Here is a 17,920-nt window from a genome sequence, read left to right as displayed (position 1 = left end):
GGTCTGCCGTGCGCGGCTGTGACAGAGCTGCGCTCATCAGACCACGTGACGTATCCTGGGCGGCGAATACCCGGGCCGGTCCGAGATTGTGAGTCCGCCGCTGCCTAGGACAAAAGTGCATAGGGGAGAAGACAGAAAGCAAAGCGTACAACCAACATGTGAACAAATGTGTCTATGAGAGTCTGAAAGCATTGCCTGGAGGTGGCTACTTTCCCTTTTTGCTTGGGTTTGAGGCGGAATATCATGGGAGAGATGCAAATCTTTTCATGTCCCTCCTGCAAGCTCATCAAGGTCCCATTTCTGACCTTCACCGTTCTTAATCTTTTATCAGATCAGTGTAAGTTGTGTGCAAAAGGAAACTTTTAAACCTGCACCTGCTGTGTGACTACACAGAGTTATGGACACCTGTAGCACTTTGCAGAATATTAAAAATATTGATAATACGTGATGCTGCAATGCTTAGGCTTCCCTAAGGGTGTCCTCAGAAACTGCAATCTTCTCTCCATGAATACACGGTAGCAGAGATGAAATATACTAAAACTTAAACCGTAACAGGTGCTACACCTCCCCCACGACTTTTTGGAGATTGTACCTGGTGCAGAAGAGCTGGACCGTGCTGTACTTCAGGCACTGGGCCAGCACAGGCCCCGATGGGCACCGGCTGACTTCATCCTTCGTCAAGGCCACCGACTGGCGTACCGTAAACAGCAGCTTCCGATCCTCACACCAGGAATCCAGGTACAAGCAGAAATCCACCCAGCTGGAGAACTCTGTCTGGTCCAGAGGTTCCTCTTTGGTGGATTCACAGGCCTACAAAGAAAAAACGAATTCTAATTATAAACCCCAAGGTTTGTTTCTGCATCAGATAGCCCATATAGCAGGAAGAGGTGGTTTCCCCTCTGAAAGTTGCCCATGGGTATAAAATCATTTTATTTCATTAATTTAGATTTATACATCTCCGTGTCAATGAAGCCCAAGGGGGACATACATTTGAAATAAACCAAATTTCATCCACCAATAAAAAGACAGTAAGTCCAAACAATTACATTTAGAAGCCACACCCCAAAAACATCCAACTACCCACAGCAATAAAATAACAATACGATAGCTTATTTCCAGCTGACTAAGACATAACATACCACGCCAATCAAGAGGCATAATACCTCAAACCCGTCAAGACAAGTCATTTGTCCACCTCAGGAAACAGCCAAGTTTGTCCATTCTTTTCTAAAAGATCAGTTAGTCCATTTGATGTCAGAGAGCAAAATGGTAGCTGGTTCCAAAGTGACAGGTCCCATTACCAAAACAAATAATCCCTCCCTCCCCCTATACTTTACACCTGCTTCTTCTGCAGCCAAACATTTGCAGGAAAACAACGTGTAGGTTTAAAAACCCAATCTAGATGCATAGTTTTCCCACCCTGCCTTCTCCCTAACTCCTGGGAATGCCTCCCCCCCTCAATCTGGCAGCAAGTACCTGTGGCAATCTTCAGACAGGACAATTTACCGTCGGAAATGGCCTTAAAAGGTTGCCTTCCCCATGACTTCCAGTGAACACGGAAGTTGAGGGAATCAGCTGGATGAGACGATATCTTATGACTACCCTGGCCAACTGCGGCCTGGGTAGGCCAAATGGTCTCTGTCTGCTGACATCTATTACGTTAATGCAAACTACAGAATAGATAGGAATCTAAGAGAATCATATAGACATGTAGAATATGATAGAAGATAATGACCGCTAGGCATATCCACTGTCCATGTCTTATTGTAGTACTGCCGACCCTACTTGATTTCTAGCTTCAGCCCTCCTGTCCCACAACTAAGACTCTTCCTTGCTTTCTTTTCTTTATCTCAGTATTTTATCCATTCCACCATGAAAGGCTCAAAACAGGCTACGGAATAATATTCAGAACAAAAAAGGACAAGAACAGGTCTCCCTGCCAAAATACTGACAGCTGACTTTGGGGCTTACTCCATACTTTCTTGAATTCCGACCCTAATTTCACCTCCAATGGGTGGCTGTTTCATGTATCCCCCACCCTTTCTTACATCACTTCTGAGGCCACCCTGACCGTCAGCCTCAGATCCAGACCCCTTTGCTCTAGACCTTCCTGCCCATGGCATTTTAATGTGCGGTATTGTTTTCAGATATTTTAATAAAACTCTGGATTGTGAAAAGAAAAATTCACCACAAGCAATGCCTCTACACAGACACTAAAAGAGGGCCCCAACACAGAAATGGGATACCAACTATTCCAAAACTCAGAATCTCGGGTGACTAGCCATTTATATCTATAAGCATCCCTGTTCATGACATCATTGACTTTTAACTCTATAGTCAACCTCTCCAGTACGGATTTCCCTGTAGCAATGCCAGTAGAGCACTGCTCTGTAATTCAAACCCTCCAGCCTCCCATGGCCCATATAGAGAGTAACAATGCATGTAGATCTGCTATGTCATAATTAAAATATGGCACATTCAGTACACAAGGCCTCTGAAAAATGCTCATTCTTGCATGGAATCCCTGTAACACCTAATCCTAAATGTGGTTTGAAATCCGAACTACATTGAAACTATGGATCTACCAACTTACAGCCTGTGCCTTCTTCCATGATGCCAACAGTATCACTAAAAATTCATACTATAAACACTATGATAGCATTTCAGTTAGGATGGAGAATCACCAGGACTTAAATCTTGCTTATGTCACGTGACCTAAACTTGCAAAACCATCCCCTGAAAATCATCCCATAATGAAATGATACTTAAGTGGCACTCAGGCCAATGCGAGGGAAAGCCATACCTGCTGGGGAGCAATTGCTGGGGATGGGTCTAATACAGATGGCGACTCCTGAAGGTTGGAAGCGGAGGTTGTGTTCAACACTGTCATGCTGTCGAGTGCCAGGTGAAGGCAGCAGAACAAGGAAGAAGCGGCATCTACACTAGCTCTGAGAGCTTGGTGCTTGGATTTAGTAAAGGCACAGATATTGCTCTCTGCGATCTGACTTCTGCTGTCCTTTTTGATCCACATTTTCCTGTGTGGGTGCCAGGTCTCGTAGTAGTAGTGGAAAAACTCTGCAGGGCAGGCAGCCTTCAACTCATTCAAGTATCGACTATAGACTATGGGCGAACGAGTGTGAGCCAGGATGTGCAAAAGGTTTTTAACCTGGGCCTCTTCTGTTGAATCTATGCAAGAAATTCTCTCATAAAGATTTTCCAGGATGAGTGGCATGCAGTACCTCAGTGAGGCAAAGGGTAACAATGGCTTCAGTTCCAGAGGCTCCCGAATTTCTGGGTTCACTGTTATATATTTAACCTGGTTAGTCAAGTTGTGGATGCTCTGCAAGATGGAAACCATAAGGAACCGTAAATTTCCTGACATGCCCTTTCGTGCAATGCACTTTGCACATACTTTCCACTCCAATTTGTCATCTTCACAATAGACGGTGTACAAATCAACATGGCTGCCATAACATAACAACAGATCCACATAGAGGTATTCAGGAAAGCGCTGGACCATATCCTGCATTTGGGAAGTCATGATGAAAATGTTTCGCACCAGCATCCTGTTCTCCATGAAGACTAGTTTGACCTTGGCCCCAGGATCAGAAATAAAGAGGTGGTCCAATTCATTCAGGATTTGGGTCCGGTCTTCAAATTGAGCAGGGTGGAATCGCTGAAGCTTGCTCAGATCACTGCGTTCTAGGAACTTCCTGGAGATATCATTTGTGATCTTGGTGGGGAGGCATGGAAGACAGGCCAGCCTACTTCGTGTTATTGGAGGTGGGAGATTGGCTCCAATAGTGTCATGATTGTGACGAAGCAAGGCTTTGACAAGAATGAGCTTGTCCTTTTGAGGGCCCAGTTTCAGCTTGATGACAGCTGGACAGGTCTTTCTGGGGAAGAATCAAGATACCATTAGCTTTCTGCCTCGTGTGATATTACTATTCACACGTCAACTGCACCATTATACCATCATCATAATAATCATCATGACTTCTGCAGCTCTCAATCTGAAAATCACAGACAAGTTTACACTACGCTATTTCAATAGCCAGGATTGCAAGTAATGTCATGTTTACCATGTCAACAAACATGTCCTTTCAAAATATAGCCTGAATCTAGGCCTAATCTACCTCACATTATTGTAAAGTGAAGGTTATCAGTCTCATTAGCAGTCTCTATCCAACCAACATCATTATCCTTACATCAAGCACAGAAAATATCACATGTCCCATTTCAAAATCCTTATTGGTTCCACATTTCACATGTGGCGAGCCTAAACTATTAACAGATATGCAACCATTTATTCCTTTATGGGGAACTATAATTTGGAGCCGTATGAGCACTCATTTTCAAACCTGAAATATATCACAACCATGCTGGGTAAAGGGTGAGTATATGGACCCATGTTTAAAGAATACAATGCAATAGTCCTTTAAGAGTCTTGTGACTGGAGCTACTTAATGTACCTAGCACTGCAGCCCATGCTCACACTGCTGTACTTCAGGGATTTGGCTAGTTCAGGCCATTGAGGGTCCAGGCTCAAGTGGTCATTCTTCAGGGGCACTGACTGCCGAATGGTGAACATCATCTTCTTTTTCGAGCACCAAGTATCCAGAAAGGCGTGGAAGTCCTCCCAGCTGTGGAATTCACTCTGCTCCAGTTGTTCCTCTGCAGCTTCTTCGGAGACCTTGCCAAACCCAACACGCCAGTTACTATCATTGTGACAGAGTACATTGGTAAGGGAAGAGAAATTAATAATCAGCCTGAAGATGACAGGAATTGCCTACCAGCTAGATAATTACTGTGGAACCATCATAATTCATTTATTCCCTACCTTGCTAAGTGACAGAGCAATGACTTTATTGCTTCTTTTGCAAAGTGTGAGTAGACTAAAATGCAAAATGGTATGAATCTCCAAGGATGCTCTTCAGCCAACCAGATGTTACTAAAAGCAAGGTCTGGCTATTTCTACAGCACTGCCAAACCGGGTTGGCTCTTGGAGCCAGAGTTTGGCGGCTATGGATCTTCAGGCACTCTTCATGGTAGAAGAGAGCCCTAGGAGGTTCCTCTTTATAGTACCTGGTTTTCAGAAGAGTTGGACTCTCGATCTTTTTCTTCTTCTTCGGCAGAAGTTGTTGCTTCATCTGTCTGGGGGAGGGGTGGGGGGAGGGGGGAAAAAAAGCATAACAGATTTCCTAAGGAGTTCCTTACTTTACAATTTATTAACAAGGAAATGTGAACATTTCATGGTGCTTCATTGCCTTCTTTTGATAGGAAATTTGTAAACGGTTATAACAAGATTCATTATGTGAATTTCCCTGTAATAAGTACATGACTAAACATTAGAGTTGGCTCTTCCCTATATCAAACTAAGCAAGAAATGGATGGAATCAGCTGGTGACCATATACACTAATCAATATGAAGGCAGCTTTAAATACGCTCAATGATATCACAAGATGCTTTGACCCGAGCAGAAATGAAAATGGGGAGAGGGAAGCAAAATGCTATGCCGATGGCATTAAATGGAAGTTCCTTGAACACAAAAAGAGTTCCATCCTTGCTCAGTCATGCGAGCTGCTGCCTAACAAGGTGAAGTTTTGCTATAATAGTAAAGCCACGAAGCAGAGCCCCCAAAGCGGAAGATGTGACTTTCTTTGCAAAAATGCTCGACCATGACTACACTGCAAAGAACTTGAGAGAAATTGTTTTCAAAGGTTGGAAAAAGGTATGGGGGATTAACAAATCACAAACCTAAACAGCAGTGGTATGGTTGCATTGGGTTTCCAAGACGTGGGGTAGCCTGCATGGACAGACCATGGTTAAAACGTGAATATAAATGAGTACGGAGAGGCTGGATGCTTTTTGACAACAACCTCACTAATTTTGGTGAGTATGTGGATTATTACAAAACTTGATGCCCTATCATAACACACCTATATTGCTGGACTGTGTCCTTAGTGTCTGTATGCTGATTTTGTGTACAATGCTGACACCTTCTGGTTGCACAAAAGACCTTCACCCCAACATTCAATGTGTTTTCTTAGCTTAGAAGTTGTAACCTTTGCTGCTCAGGCCAGCTGCTGAGAATTCTGGAAGATTTGCTTCAATTTGTGACATATTATGTCAGTAGCTCTCAGACAGGCTTGCATCATCACTCTCATCTGCTATACGAGGGCAGACAAAGATCTCAACATGTGTACCCTAGAGGAAAGGCAGGGCAGGGGAGATATGATAGAGGCACTTACCTACCCTCCAAGGTTTCCAAGCACAGGAGGCAGGACTTTTGCAAAGGAAAAGAGGCTCTAGAATTAGATGTCATGGGATGAGGGTAACTCAGAAGTATTCTTCTTTACAGAGAACGTGGTGGGTGCATGGAAAGGCCTCCCCATGGAGGTGGTGAGACAAAGACAGTATCTCAAGTATTTCAAGAAGGCATAGGGTAAACCCAGGGGATCTCTGAATTAGTTTGTGTAGAGGGGCAGACTATGTCTGTGTCTCCAGAGTCTAAAGGCTGCATTGCTTTTACCCCCCCCCATTACTAATTCAGCAAATACATGCAAGGAGGACTCAACAACTGCGACTGCTCAGAGACTGTGTGTCAGTGGTTTTCAGTTTCGGTCATTTCTTCAGTTCTTGCTACCCTATTCATAATTGTTTTGGAAGTTAAGAAACTAGCCTGCCTCCATGTACCAAGCTGAATGTACAACAAGGACAGGATACCTGGCAGTAAGACACAGAAGGGGACCTGGGTGTTGGATTAAAAGCTGGTGTTTTGAGATCCAAAGAGGACGATCAGGCCTGAAATGGGCTGTTAGTGGAGATGGCGGAAGCCAGTATATATCGTGGCATATTTTGGACTTGCTTAGGACGGATGTAGAGGGCTATGGTGGGAGGGGGGGTACAGTGTTGGTTTCCAAAGGGGAAGCTGTATGATCTATCCAAAGTAGTAGGAAAACCAAAGAAAGAATCTCAACTGGGCAGAATGGATGGACCAAGTGATCTTTATCTGCTATCATCTACTATGTCACAGTGACATTTCAACTAAACTGAACTGGTCTGTTTGCCAGGAGTAAATAAAAAGAAAAGGAATTCTAAGCATTGAGGGCACATGAAAAGTATAAACCGGGAGTCAACTGACCCTCCATCATCAGTACAGACCTCTGAATGAAAATGTATGAATGGTTCAGAAAGTTACTGAGGGGACAGATACACAGGATGATACAGGGGTTTGATGATGTCTTGTAGGGAGTCATTTCTGGGTAGGTCTTGGGGGGAGGTTAGATTACAGAAGAGTGGTTGGAGAAGCTTTGGTGTTTATTTTAATTGAATTTTACGTATTATTGTCTTGGTGCAGGTGATATTGCCTTTGTAAATAGCTTGATTTTTTTTTTTTTTACTTTTTATTTATAATTTCAAGTTAACATTAATTCAAGATATCCTTGAAACAGAAATAAACAAAGCTTCAAAATACCAGAATTTAAAAAAATAATATATATATATATCATAAGGAACAAGAAAAAAAATACAGGGGTGGCATATAAATAAAGCTAAGATAACATAAAACATAACAAGACCACAATAATGAGGGAATTCAAATTCACAATCCACTAGGAAAAAAAAAAAAAAGGCAATTAGCAAAAAGTGTTCATCTGAGACGAATACTAATACACTGAGAATTATGAATGCTCATTTGATCAAGGCAGCAGTATATAAATTACTTAAAATAAACAGACAAATTATCTTATAAGTCCAATTTCCCTAAATAAAACTGACTGACATCATACTTTTATTTTAGATATAATTAGGGTATAAAGGGTGTACAGTGGAATGTGTTTGGCCTCCATTACAGGGCCAAGGAAAAATTTAGTCTTGCCTATGAATTTCCTTTCCTTGAATCCTGCTAGACCAGTACAGACGTATAGGTTTACATTATCCAGACTGCAGACGGACATGAAGGACTGCATCTTTTCAGGGACTGCACAGTGCAACATGGGCACTTGTTAGTATTCTTATGTCACTGCAAAAGAGTGGCAAACAAAACCCCCCTACAATTCAACAATGACAAACTGAAACAGGAGGAACCCCCTCCAACAGCACAGCCCTTCTTGGAATTCCAACAGAGACTAGAAAGAGGGAGGGAGACGAGAAATAGGAGACGGAGGATCCAAGATGGCGATGGAGCATAGCGCTGGGAGCGTGGTGCTCTTACTTTGTGATTATTCTTGTGAATTTTTCTTGCTGCAATGCCCCATTCGGCTAGAAAACGGCGTGCTCGTGAGAAAGCCTTCCCCGGGGCTCCCCCCCCACGAGACGCCAAGAATCGGCCCGATGGATGCCCACGTTCTCCGAGGAGCAGCAACATCGGGTGAGGAGACGCGGGAGCAGAAGGAGAGGAGTTGAGTTCCCTGCCGGACTCCGAGATCACGCTATCCCCCCCCCGATGCTGAGGGAGGCGCCCAAGGAATCCAGCGACGCTGCGAGACCCGGATGGGGACCCGGAAGCCCTGCAGGCTGAAAGTGCTGGCGGGGAGAGCCGGCCAGGGAGCCTACCGTCGGGAGAAAGTGGCATGGTAAAACAGCCCGGAGGGCATGAAGCGCACCTTGGCAGCCCAGACAGAGGCGAATTGGAGCAGAGTCAACCAGGGAGCACATCCACGCCTCAGCAGTTACGTTTAAAAATGTCTTCGTATTGTCCACAAAGACCAGGACAAATAACTTTAGAATCATTATGGGAAACTATGGTTGAGCTTGGAAACTTGATGATAAAACAGACTGAGCCACTTAAATTTAAAATTGATGATCATGAAGCTCGAATTAAATCTTTAGAAAACATGGTTAAAGTTATTAATAGTCAAGAGACTGAGAAGAAACTATTACTTGATTCTTTGAAATATAAACAAGAACATATGGTCAAAGGTAACTTGGCTTTGTTAAGTAAATATGAAAATATGGAGAACTTATTAAAAAACAAGAATCTTCGAATAATCAACTTTCCTAAAGTTTCTCATATAATAATACCAAGAGAGATGTTTCAGTTTCTTGGGCTGGTAGGATAGGTATTCTGAAAATGTCAATATTACCCCAGCTCCTTTATCTTGTTCAGACTGTGCCATATAACATACCCTAGTCTGTTTTCTCAGAGTTGCTCTAGTTTCATTTCAAACAATAAGATGCCTAGGATTACATTTTCTTTTTTATGGAAAGCGAAAGAATGGGGAGCTAGGAGCCTTCCTAATTTGCAATTGTTTTATTTTATGGCCCGGTTGGTGTGTTTGCAGCATTGGGTAGGAATAGCGCCAGATTTGGCCCATGTACCCTGGTTATGTTTGGAACAAGTGAGAAAGCAAGGATAGAATTTGATCTGCTTTAGTAAATTCTGCTGGAGAGAGTTCGGGGATGTGGAAAATTTTAAGACTGCATCCTATTATTGCGCATACCTTCTCTGTTTGGAATACTTTATATACGTCGCGAGTGTTTTCCCTGGGCAACGTTTTGCTATTTGATCTTTATGACACAATCCGAATCTGTCTCTCTACTTTATCCCCAATGTGTATTCTTGGTGGCGTAATGAATCAGTTTTGGGAGGGACGGACATTCCGATCTTTCTCGGACCTTTGTAAAGACTACAGTTTGCCATCTCATTCCCATTCCCTTTATTTATTATTTTGCCTGTAATCCACCATGAACAGGTACTGATAAGATGGCGGGCTATAAGTCCTGTAATAAAATAAAATAAATACATTTACAATTGAGGAGGACTCTGACAAGGGATCCATTGGGGACTAAACTCACCGAAGCCTTTGTGCTGTCTCCAATATGCATCCGTGTCTAAAGATCCTAAGATGACATTTTCAATTGTTATAGGAACTTGTTGGCATTCTTTGCAGGGGAGGAAACTGCCCCTTCCCTTACTCAAGCATGGAACTCTGACCTGCAGGTCAATGTAGACCAAGATGACTGCTTTAAATTGTAGTCTGCAGCTCATAAACTATTTGTCCTCGTCAAAATTAATTAATGTTGCATATTCTTTACTGTATTCTTCGCTATCTGGTATGGTATTCCAGGTTTAGTAACTCTAGGCATCTTTGCTGGAGGGACTGAGGCCTGGTGGGAACATCTCTTTCACATGTGGTAGCAGTGTCCCGTGGAACATGAGTGCATTGCCGTTATTTGCTGTTACAACATCTATTCGTTTATTGGAAGACTCTGACTTTTTGGATTTTCCTTCGCCTCCACCCCCATCGGGAAACTTATCTAACTTGATTCTTGCTGGCAATTACTCGGTTTTAGATAAAGGACCTTCAAATGGACTTCTGGCAAAGGCAAGTTGTGGAAATAGCTGTGTTGGAAAGAATTACCACTGGCTTAAAGAAAAGCTGGATCGATACGAGACGACTTGGCAACAGTACTCGGTATGGAGAAAGGATTAAGCTATACATTTTTCAGAACCTTGCTAGAAATGTGGGGTGCTGGGTTTTCTTGGGGGATGTTATTTGAACTGCACTTGTAGAGCTGATGTTTACACAAAGTTTACAAAATAAAAAGTAACCTTATATTTTTTTTTTTGCTTTGTATTGCGTTTTATCGTTTGTTTTGATTCTTGATTGTTTGATTGGTTTTAAATGTATGTTTTATGATTTCTTATTGTTTTATTGTAAATCACCTAGAAATGTTGATAGGAGGTCTATAAATTTGTATTAAATGAAATTAAAATTTGTGTTTGTTAACCTTTACTTTTCTGGGATCAAGAACCAATATTTTTTACCTGCAGAATTACCTTAAATGCTGGATAACCACACAAAAAAAAATTGTTTAAATGCAGGCAGCTTGCAGATGGTTGAATTGGACGAAGTAATGACAGGATACTAAGAGACAATGCCCTTCCTGACTCTTTAAGAGACGATTAGAGTAAGCCCATACAAACATCAGAACTGGATTTTCAACAAATATAAATAGATATGCCATCACAACCTAAAAACTATTACCTTAATTTTTAAAACAAGTACGCCTATTAGTGTATCATACATCCAGACTTGGCAGAAATGTATTTGGCTGGGTCTTAATAATAAAGAAGATTTACCTCTTGCATGACTGATGGAGTCATGTGTGGTCCAGAACTAAACTCCTGGGAAGCTTCAGTAATGGTCAACTCTGGTTTGCTGTCAGTGAGAACCACTTGAAGGCAGTGGTGCAAAGAGGTTGAGCTGCCCACTTGGTCCAGGAGAGCCTGGTGCTTGGCATGCACGGAAACTCCTATGCTAGTCTTTGCAGCTTGAGTCCCAGTACCCTTTTTCATCCACAGTTTCCGGCGGGGGTGCCAGGTTTCATAGTAGTACTTGAAGACCTCAGCAGGACAAGCAGCCTTCAGTTCATTTAAATACCGACTGTAGACCTTGGGTGAACGCGTGTGGGTCAGGACGTGCAGAACGTTTTTCACCTGGGCCTCTGCTGTGATGTCCAGCTGAGAGACTTTGCGGTACAAAATCTCCAAAACCAGTAGCATACAGTACCTCATCGAGGCATGGGGTATGAGGGCTTCCAGGTCTAAGGTATCTGGGATCTCAGGATTCACTGTAATCTGTTTGGCCTGAACTTTCACGATGGGGATGCTTTGCAACATGGAGACCATGATGAATCTTAACGTATCTGGCGTGCCTTTCCTTGCAAAGCAGTACGCACACACCTTCCACCCTTCGCCTTTTGCCTCACAAAAGACAGTGTAGAAATCATAGTCTGGAATGAAACAGGAGACGAAGTCCACGTAGAGGTGCTCAGGAAATTTCTGGGCAACATCCTGCATGCTGGAGGTCATGAGGAAGATGCTCTTAATCAGAAGTTTGTCCTCGTAAAACACCAACTTGACTTTGGCATCAGGGTCGGAAACAAAGAGGGTGTCCAACTCCTTCAGGACACACGTTCGCTCCTCAAACACAGTGGAGCGTAAACTTAGGAGCTCTTTTAAATCATTTGGTTCCAGGAACTTGCAAGAGATGTCATTCGCTATGTTTGCTGGGAGGCGGGATGGATGCTTCCCTCGGAATCGCTTAATTTGAGGCGGGGCATCCATGCCTGGCAAATCGTGGTTGTGAAGGAGGCTGGTGCTGGCAACAATCAGCTTGTCCTCCTCAGGACACAATTTCAGCTGGATGAAAGCCGGACAGCTCTCGCTGGAAATAAATGGACAATACAAGATCATAAATCGAAAATGTCCCTTTTCCTGCCATCTTCAAGTTTACATCACCAACTGACTCATTCTAAACACCAAGGTCAATTTAATAGCAAGAACTGATTGGAAGGTGGTAGATGGTTTGATGATGATTCATATACAGATAATGTACGTTTTATAAAACTTGAGCTGGAGTACGTAGTGGGCTGGGATTATGTGGTGGAATATGCCTTCTATTTGATTAGATTTGTGTGTTTGGATGTGGTGGGTGGGAATGTCATGGAGATAGATCTTAGGTTTTATATTGTTTGAGCTATTCACCGCTTAGAAATTGCTTAGGCGGTGTATCAATTATAATAAATCAATCAGAAATCACCAATGAAATCATGAACACCTAAACATCTCTGTCATCACCATAGGTTACCACCAATTCCTCCCCCCCCCCCCTCCCCAACCTTTCATGGCAGTAATGTCCTGAGGCCAGGAGCAATGCACCAAGACTCCTTCCGAAACCCTGGATCATGGGCTTTAAATCTGGCCACCAGATGCTGCCCTTAAAGAAAACAACTCCCCTTCCCCCCCCAGGAGCTGCCTTTGCAATAGTCCCAAGCCAGCTTGGCATATGGAAACCCCTGATCCAGAAATTAAAAGAGAGGACCTCCGCATGGCAGCACACAACACTGCAATTGAGCCATCAGGCTGGACCCTGGGCTTCGATTCTAATCTGGTCTCTGCTGCTGACTCCAGTAAGTCACAATCTCCCTATGCCTCAGATCTAATCCCTAACTCTGCTACTGTTTCCCCTTGGGCATGTCCCTTTAGCTCCTGTACCTGTTTAAGTGATTAGATACTTAGAAGATTATAATTAGTAATAGCTTCTACCTTTTGCTTTTCCTACTGTAATACCATTGATCAAGAGGTGTCTAATACTGCAATAGATATAGAAAAATGGATAAACAGTCTAGGGTCAGGTGGTTTCTCGATGCTGTCGTATTCTATGTAGCGGTGATTAAGAATGTTCCTGCCTTCTTTTGATGGACGAATGTGGCAAGTCATCTTCCTGGTCACTTGCCCCAGTGAGCAGGAAGGTTTCATGGTATTTTCCCCAACACTGGATCTAGTGACCGTACCTAGTGCAGCTGCTGCAGCCCAGGCGCACCCTGCTGTACTTCAAGGCCCAGGCCCGTTCGGCGCCCCCCGGGTACTGACGGATATCCTCCTCCGTCAAGGCCTCGGACTGGCAGGTGGCGAACTTGACCTTCTTCTCCTCGCACCAGGTGTCCAAAAACGTGCAGAGGTCCTCCCAGCTCTGAAACCTGCTCTGCTTCATCCATTCTTCCATTGGGGCTGCGTCAGCCTGCCCATGGAACATCAGAAGGACAGAAGCAAATAAATAAGAAACAGATAACATTGTATTGACATTTTAGGCAGATCCACATAGACCAGTAATATAGTACCCTAGCCACTATACACAGTATCCAACCAAATCCTTGTTATCACTGATTTACATTGATTGGAAGCATACGATTTTGTTCTCATGTCAGCCATATTATTTATCTTTCATGCTTTCCAGCCCTCTACATTTTCCAGGTACCTGTGACAATGCTGTTACTTTCAGCTCCTCCAGTCAAGACATGAATGGCTTTGTCAATGCCCTGGGTCTCCAGGCATAAAAAAAAGGTTTGCACTCAACTTACTACATTGGTCTGTGGCAAAACAGTATCACTACCAACACGGACACTAGAAGCTGTATGCACAGCAATATCATAGTGGTATAAAACTTTCCAGTGATGTGGGCACCCTGCCAACCAGGGAGCTCTGTAAAGTTAGCTCACCCTTCTGAGCAGATTATTTACTTTCCCTGTGGAACATAAAGGCCATTCTGGGTCAGACCAAGGCCCATCCAGCACAGTGTTTCTGACAGCGGCCGATCCAGGTCACAAATACCTGGCAATCCCATCAAGTAGATCTAATTCCTCTTACTCACTCCCAGGAATAGCAATAGTTATCTTTAGTCTACCTGGCTAATAATATGCTATGGACTTTTCCTCCAGGAACTTGGCCAAACCTTTTTTTTTTTTTTAAATCCCACTTTGCTAGTCGCTTTGATCACATCCTCCGGCAACAGATTCTACAGCTTGACTTTCAACAGTCTGTTTTGAAGCTGCTGGTTATTAGTTTCATGGAGTATCCCCCCTTGTTTTAGTATTATTTGAAAGGGTAAATAACCGTCCTTTATATACCCATTTCACTCTGCTCATGATTTTATAAACTTCTATCATGTCCCCTTCTCAGCCATCTCTTTTTCAAACTGAAGAGCCCTAGAGCCTGTGCAACCCCTCTCATCACAGGAGAAAATGTTCCATCCCCTTTACCATTTTTTATCGCCCTCCTCTGTACCTTTTCTAGTTCCGCTCTGTCTTTCTTGAGATTGGGCAACGAGAAGAGCACACAGTACTCTAGGTGCGGTCGCACCATGGCTCGATAGAGAGGCAATGTATTTTCTGTTTTACTCTCCATTCTTTTCTGGATCATTCCTAACATTCTATTTGGTCACTGCTGCCGCACGCTGGGGTACATCTTAAAACACAGCGTGCACGCGAACAAAAGTACGCTGGATTTTCTAAGATAAAATCCGGGGTCGGCGCGCGCAAGGGGGTGCACCATTTGTGCAACTTGCGCGCGCTGCCCGTTCCCTCCGAGGAGGGAACTTTCCTTCCACCCCCCCCCCTGCACCTTCCCCTCCCTAACCCACCCCCCCCCCCCCCGGCCCTATCTAGACCCCCCCCCACCTTTATCTGAAAAGTTACTACTGCCTCTGGGCAGTAGTAACTTATGCTGTGTCGGGGCACTTGGCCACGCCCCCGGACTGCCCACACGCCCCCGATCCAAAACCGCGCCTCCCTGGCCACGCCCCAGACCACCCCTTTTTGCAAGCCCCGGGACTTGCGCGCCGCCAAGCCTATGCATAATAGGCTCGGCGCGTGCGGGGGGGGGGGGGGGGGTTTAAAAGGGTTACGTGCGTACCTTGTGCGCGTAACCCTTTTAAAATCCGGCCCACTGAGCAGAGGGTTTCAGCGTATTATCCACAAGGACTCCAATGTCCTTTTCCTGGGTGGTGACTCCCAATACAGACCCCACGATGGTCTATCTTTTAGGTGGGATTATTTTTCCCTATGTGCATCGCTTGGCATTTCTCCACATTACATTTCATCTACCATTCAGTTACCCAAGTTTTCTAGTCTCACAAGGTCCTTCTGCAGTTCCTTGCAATTTATAGCCAGTTTAACAACTGGGAATAATTTTGCCATCTGTAAGTTTGATCACCACACTTGTTCCCTTTCCCAGATTATTTATGACTATGTTAAATCGCATAGGTCCCAGTATTGCCCCCCCCTGTGGTCCTCCACTAATGATCTTTCCCCATTCGGAAAACTGACCATTTAGTCCTACCCTTTATTTCTGACCTTTTAGCCAGCTACCAGTCCACAATAGAACACCATCTCCTACCCCATGACTTTGTAATTTTCTGAGGAGTCTCTCATGAGGGACTTTATCAAATGCCTTCTGAAAATCCAAGCACACTATATCAATTGACTTATCTTGATCTACATGCTTTACACCTTCAAAAAAAGATGGGCGAGACAAGATGTCCCCTTGCTCAAACCATGTTGACTCTTCCCCATTAAGCCAAGTCTATCCACATGGCCAGTAATTTTGTTTTTAAGAATGGCTGCTACCATTTTGCCCGGCACGGACTTCATGCTCGCCGGTCAAAAATGTTCCTATTTTCACTGGGAAAATAAGAAGATCGCTTTGTTCTTAAATTCCCTATCTGGTCACGTCTATGTAGTTGTTCCCAAAGAGACATGCATGGGCCAAGCATATGGAATCTTCCGATGTGTAATATTTTCAGATGGAAAAATACTCACGCCCTTCTGTATTCCACACGTTTGCGGGCTGACACCACAATGGTATCAAGATGCAAAAGGATGCCAAGTCATGATGTCCATTTTCATTTCATTTCATTTATTAAAACTTAATATCCCGCTTGATAAAACAAGTTACCCAAGCAGCAACACAATAACACTCAAGTTAGACATTCAGAACTTTTTTTTTTTATCTTAGTTTGTAATGGATATACAACAGTGTAATTGAACAATAGTGTATACACTTTTAAGGCCTCATAACGAGGACTTTAAATGATCTCAAACCAAAATTCCAAGAGCGAGTTGATAGTTGAATCACAAATTATGTATTCCCAACCGGTATGTCTGAATTGCAAATAGCAACCGTATAGTTGAATGGTGGTCAGAAAAGAAGAATTCGTATCAGAATAACGAAGGAGAAAAGAAAAGCAGGAAATAAAGATATCGAAAAACAAAAGGGCAAGAGAGAGAGAGAGCGCCATCCCAGAAGCCCAGGCATTTGTCTCACTAATAAATTTGGGTGTGGTGTCCTAGCCAAGCCAAATTTTCAGGATGTTAGGTAGTCTGACAGGATCACTAGAGGGGTATTTTTTGAGGGGGATATCCAAGCATACTTGTGAATGCAAAGGCACTCATGCACAACCTGGAAAGTAGGCTCTGTTAGCTGTGTATGGAACTTCCTGTCCGTAAAAATTTTTTTTTTTTTCAAACAAAGATCTTTGAGAGGTTAATATTCAGCTGGCCAGAGAGCAGATAAATCAGAACTGCTGAATATACCCAGTTATCAGAGGTTAGCCAGATATGTTCCTCCAGCTAACCCTTAGGACTGCTTTCAGGCAGCTCCTAAAAGTTAGCCAGTTAACTGATAGATAACTTAACTCCACCCCCGCAATGCCTCTGGGGCTATGTGGCTAACTATTTAACTGGATAACTTGGAGGTGTTCCGCATGTGGCCATTTTTGAATCCCACCATTTGGCTGGTTAAGACCCGAACTTAGCCAGCGAAGTGCTGCCTAAGTTCGATGTCACTGTAGTGACTGGACTGAAGTTGGGAGGAGATGTAAAATAGAGAAAAATACATCTTTTGGAGTATTTTCAAATGAAGGCTCTTAGCATCAGTTCCCAGCCCCTGGCTCCCATTAGGGATGTAAATATTTTAAAAAGGTTCACCCTTTAAACTATTAAAATTTAAATAGCTGTCCATTTAAATGATAAACTACGGCCTGCAGCTGTGCTGGGGGTAGGGGTACCCCTCCCCAATGTTCTGATGCACTGCCCGGGCTGACCAATAAGAGCCCAGCCCACCCTAAGATGGGTCCCTGACTGACCACCAGCAAACGTTAACATTTAAAAGATTAAATAAGACTTTACTGAGTGTTTAATCATTTAAACAGCTAATTTTTCCACATCTATAGTGCCAACTGAGCTGGACACTCGTCTGAGGAGGAGGAATTCCACCAAAACCAAAAGATATGGAGAAAGAGCTGAAGGAAGAGACCCATCATTAGAGACCACAATGGTTTTAGAGGACCCAGAAGAGAACTGGCATACTAGTTCAGGCCAAAGCACCATCAAAGCTCCCCAGCATCCTGTCTCTGACAGGGGCCAGACCAGATCACAATACCCGGCATGATCCCAAAGAATAGATCCAATCCTTCTTACTCATAATCGGCAATAAGCAGTGGTTTTCCCAAGTCTACCTGGCTAATAAGGATTTATTGACTTTTCCTCCAGGAACTTGTCCAAACCCTTTTTAAACCCAGCTATGCTAACTGCTTTCACTGCATCCTCTGGGAACTAATTTCACCGTTTAATTGC

General features: G+C 43.6%; 1 protein-coding gene across 6 annotated transcripts in view; it reads right to left on the bottom strand.

The window, feature by feature from the left end:
- Positions 1-17,920, bottom strand: part of LOC115080765 — a 133,636-nt gene that overhangs the window by 40,349 nt on the left and 75,367 nt on the right. For 4 of the 6 annotated variants that reach the window (XM_029585159.1, XM_029585160.1, XM_029585158.1 and 1 more), the window contains 6 exons: positions 13,304-13,530; positions 11,088-12,174; positions 5,086-5,154; positions 4,473-4,693; positions 2,804-3,896; positions 593-810 (listed from right to left, as the gene is read on the bottom strand). In XM_029585159.1, coding sequence (XP_029441019.1) covers positions 593-810; positions 2,804-3,896; positions 4,473-4,693; positions 5,086-5,154; positions 11,088-12,174; positions 13,304-13,530 — 2,915 coding nt within the window. The remainder of the gene's footprint in view (positions 1-592; positions 811-2,803; positions 3,897-4,472; positions 4,694-5,085; positions 5,155-11,087; positions 12,175-13,303; positions 13,531-17,920) is intronic. The other 2 variants (XM_029585161.1, XM_029585162.1) reach the window with 2 other exon arrangements.

Source organism: Rhinatrema bivittatum, chromosome 19, assembly GCF_901001135.1.
Source record: "Rhinatrema bivittatum chromosome 19, aRhiBiv1.1, whole genome shotgun sequence".
NCBI classification, from domain to species: Eukaryota; Metazoa; Chordata; class Amphibia; order Gymnophiona; family Rhinatrematidae; genus Rhinatrema; species Rhinatrema bivittatum.
This window is presented reverse-complemented; position numbering and strand designations above follow the sequence as displayed.